Below are 3,091 nucleotides of genomic sequence, written 5' to 3'. Positions count from 1 at the left end.
GATGCATCTTTTCAAGGTCAAGGACGTCGCACACAGGTGAATAAAGTTTTGGGAAGTATATGCAAATATCTCTGGCCTGGTGTAGTGATGGAGAAAGGCATTGAGGTGCCTTGTATGTCTTGGGATCAGTACGGGCTCGCGTTCAATGCGGAACATAGGAATGCCCAAGGTGCTGTGTGGCATGAGTTCTGGGTATGTTCTCTAGCCCAACTTGAATTGATTCAACTATACAATGTGCTAAAAATCTTGTTTCTTGTTTTTTTCAGAAACGTTACAAGTTGCCTGAAGATGGAAGTATGAACGATCGTGCACGTATCGTTTTTAACAAGAGCGCGACTACCTTGGTTAGGGATCAGATGTATTATGCTCGGATCCAGGTCACTTCTGATTACATATTAAGGCAGGAAGGACGTCGGCCACGTTCCAAAAGTGAGGCATCAAACAAATACTTAACCGAAGAAGAATATCTTGAGGTAAATTATTTTTATCCTAATTCATGTCCAAGTGTTAGTACTAACAATACATTGGATCGAAATAAAGTTTTCAGACTCGGTGCCATGGATGGCATCAAATGAGGCTGGTTGGCGGGCTGTATGCAAATATTGGGCAACAGATGGATTTAAAGGTGTTTCATTGAGAAATAGCTCAAATCGTGGGCATGATGTTCACCACAGATATGGTGGTGATGGCCACGTTCGTTTGGCAAAGCGCATGGTAAGTGTAACTTATGGTCGTGCATATCATGAATCTTCTATGTGTTTTATGTTATTTTCTTTTGCCTGTAGGAAGCTAGTTCTGGTGTTACGCCGAGTGATGTTCAGGTTTACCTTAGAGGCCACAGGGGGTCGGATCCTACAAATCCAGAACAGTTGTGTTCTGAGAGAGCTGCTGAGCGTGTGGTGAGACTTTCGCAACTAGTTACAATGCACTTCTATTCTAAGAGTTGAGAAAAATATAACTGCATTGTTTATTATTTGTCAGGCCTCATATGGTGCTTCCATGATGTCGGAGCATGGGCAAGACTATGATTGGATGAATCAGCCTATCGATCCTCAGGTTGTGTATGCTAGTGGAGGCGGAAAACCTCATGGACGGTGAGTTTGCTATTATTAATTCGTCGATTTGATCTTTTCTAACATGATGTGTTGCGTGTTTAACTTCTTTCTATTTTTTCTAGTTACCCCATGTTTGGTAGTGTTATCGACTCGACTCAGGTGAGGCCTGAAAGGTCTCGTCCATCGAGGTCGTCTAGTCGTGGTCCTCGCTCTAGTACCCAAGGAAACGCCGAGCTGATCCGGGTGCAGGAAGCTTTGAGGCGGCAGGAGGAGTATAACAAGCAACAACAAGAGTACTGGGCTGCTCAATTTGCACGACAGCAGGAGATGATGCAGGTAATTAGATCCTCGTGAGCCTCTACTATAATTGGAGCACATATTTTCTAATATATCCTCGTAACATAGCTTTCAATTTCTTTCAGCAAATAGCACTAGGGCAACGTCCAGATTTTTCAGCGATGACTATGCCACCTCCTCCACCTATCCCGCAGTTTGTACCGACTCCACAATTTAGTTGGCCCACACCTGCACCTCAGGTTATATTACTTGACTTTTTCTTTTGACGTTGCATAACAAGAATTTAACTACTAACACATTTTTTTGAATGTTGTAGGTCCCTCCAGGAAACTTGCTAACTCCGGGAAATGAGGACTCTGAAGATGCGGTCGCTTCTTTTGTGGACGGTCTTCTAAACAGTGGAGGAGCTAGCGGATCAAATCAACCACATCCATTTGATCAACCTCCTCCATTTGAGTAGTCTGTCTGCTTGTGTTTTTCTCGTACTATGGACTTGTGAACTTGTGGTATTGGGAACTTGTGTTATTGTGAACTTGTGAACATGTGAACTTGTGAACTTGTGCTTTAATTTGTGGACGGGTGAACATTTTGTGAATTTAATTGTGTGTTTCATGTGAAACGATGAATTATGGATATTTGTGGTATTGTATGTGATTCTGGATGAATTATTGAAAACTGGATATTGTGTGCAGATTGAATTTGTGTGATTGTTTGTAAAACAAAAAGCAGGAAAATTCTGATTCTCTGTTTTTTAATTACTTCTGACGGCCTCTTATTTCCGACGGGGCCGTCGGAAATAAGCTGTGACGGCGTCAGGCGCCGGCGACCGGCCGTCTGCGGGGCCCACCTCACTTTATTTCCGACGGTCCCACCCTGGCCGTCGGAAATAAACTTACTTCCGACGGCCCCGTCGGAAACGCGGGTACTTCCGACTGGGTATCCCCTACGACGTTACTTCCGACGGGACCCGCCTTAAGCCGTCGGAAGTAACTACTTTCGACGGTTCAGGACTTATTTCCGATGGTTTAGGCCGTCGGAAACTGGGCGTTTTCCTGTAGTGCAGATAGACTTAGGTCCCTTTGTTTCCCAATTTAGCACTTTTTTTTGCAAAAGTTTAGCTTCTAGGCTACGCCTTATTTGGTTACTTTAGCCAGTAGACTACAAAAGTTTAGTCGCTAAAGTACACCGTTTGGTTTCAATGACTAAACTGTACTAAAGACATTAATTGATGTGAATAATGACTATATTATCCCTATTAGTTAGTGGATATTTGCTGCAAGAAGAAAGTGGAGAGGACAAATAAGATAAAAATCTTACTTTAGTTCCTTTTAGTCACCCCTTAGTGACTAAAGAACTAAAGTTTAGTAACTCTAATTTAGTCACCATGTTTGCTTTTTTAGGGATTAAAAGTAACTAAACTTTAGTCACCCAAACCAAATGGAGCCTAAACGTGCTATGCTAAAGTTTATTATCCATTACTAGCACTTTAGCTCCACCAAAGATACTAAAATATGGTAAAAGTGGTCCTCCAACCTCATTCTCTCTTCTTTCTTTCTCCCCCACTAGCCCATTGAATGTCCCTTCTCTCCTCACCGGGACATTAATTAGAGGTAATATACTATAGTTTAGCACTAGTATCTAAACAACTCACTACAGTAAACTAACAAACATCCGACGGCCGCCTTATCTCCGACGGCTGTGTACGAGGCCGTCGGAGATAAGGTTATGTCCGATGGCCA

General features: G+C 42.7%; 1 protein-coding gene and 1 long non-coding RNA gene across 2 annotated transcripts; both read left to right on the top strand.

Annotated features, from left to right (window-relative positions):
- Window positions 1-883: 883 nt before the first annotated feature.
- LOC118472972 (uncharacterized) lies at window positions 884-1,252 on the top strand. The gene is made up of 3 exons (XR_004851521.1): window positions 884-899; window positions 982-1,094; window positions 1,178-1,252. It is a non-coding gene; the product is annotated as an uncharacterized lncRNA (long non-coding RNA).
- Window positions 1,253-1,261: 9 nt separating this feature from the next.
- LOC118472971 (cyclin-dependent kinase 12) lies at window positions 1,262-1,993 on the top strand. The gene is made up of 3 exons (XM_035961034.1): window positions 1,262-1,391; window positions 1,478-1,591; window positions 1,669-1,993. Exons 1-3 carry the CDS (start codon window positions 1,383-1,385, stop codon window positions 1,810-1,812), a joined length of 267 nt encoding a protein of 88 aa, XP_035816927.1. The 5' UTR covers window positions 1,262-1,382; the 3' UTR covers window positions 1,813-1,993.
- The last annotated feature ends 1,098 nt before the right edge of the window (window positions 1,994-3,091 follow it).

Source organism: Zea mays, chromosome 7, assembly GCF_902167145.1.
Source record: "Zea mays cultivar B73 chromosome 7, Zm-B73-REFERENCE-NAM-5.0, whole genome shotgun sequence".
NCBI lineage: Eukaryota > Viridiplantae > Streptophyta > Magnoliopsida > Poales > Poaceae > Zea > Zea mays.
The sequence above is the reverse complement of the archived record's forward strand: the minus strand, read 5'-3'. Positions and strand labels throughout refer to the sequence as shown.

What these genes read in the sequence shown, in the direction of transcription:
- LOC118472971 (XM_035961034.1), top strand. An exon ending in GGCCCACACCTGCACCTCAG is followed by an intron (nt 1,592 to 1,668) that starts GTTATATTACTT and finishes TGAATGTTGTAG; the next exon opens with GTCCCTCCAGGAAACTTGCT.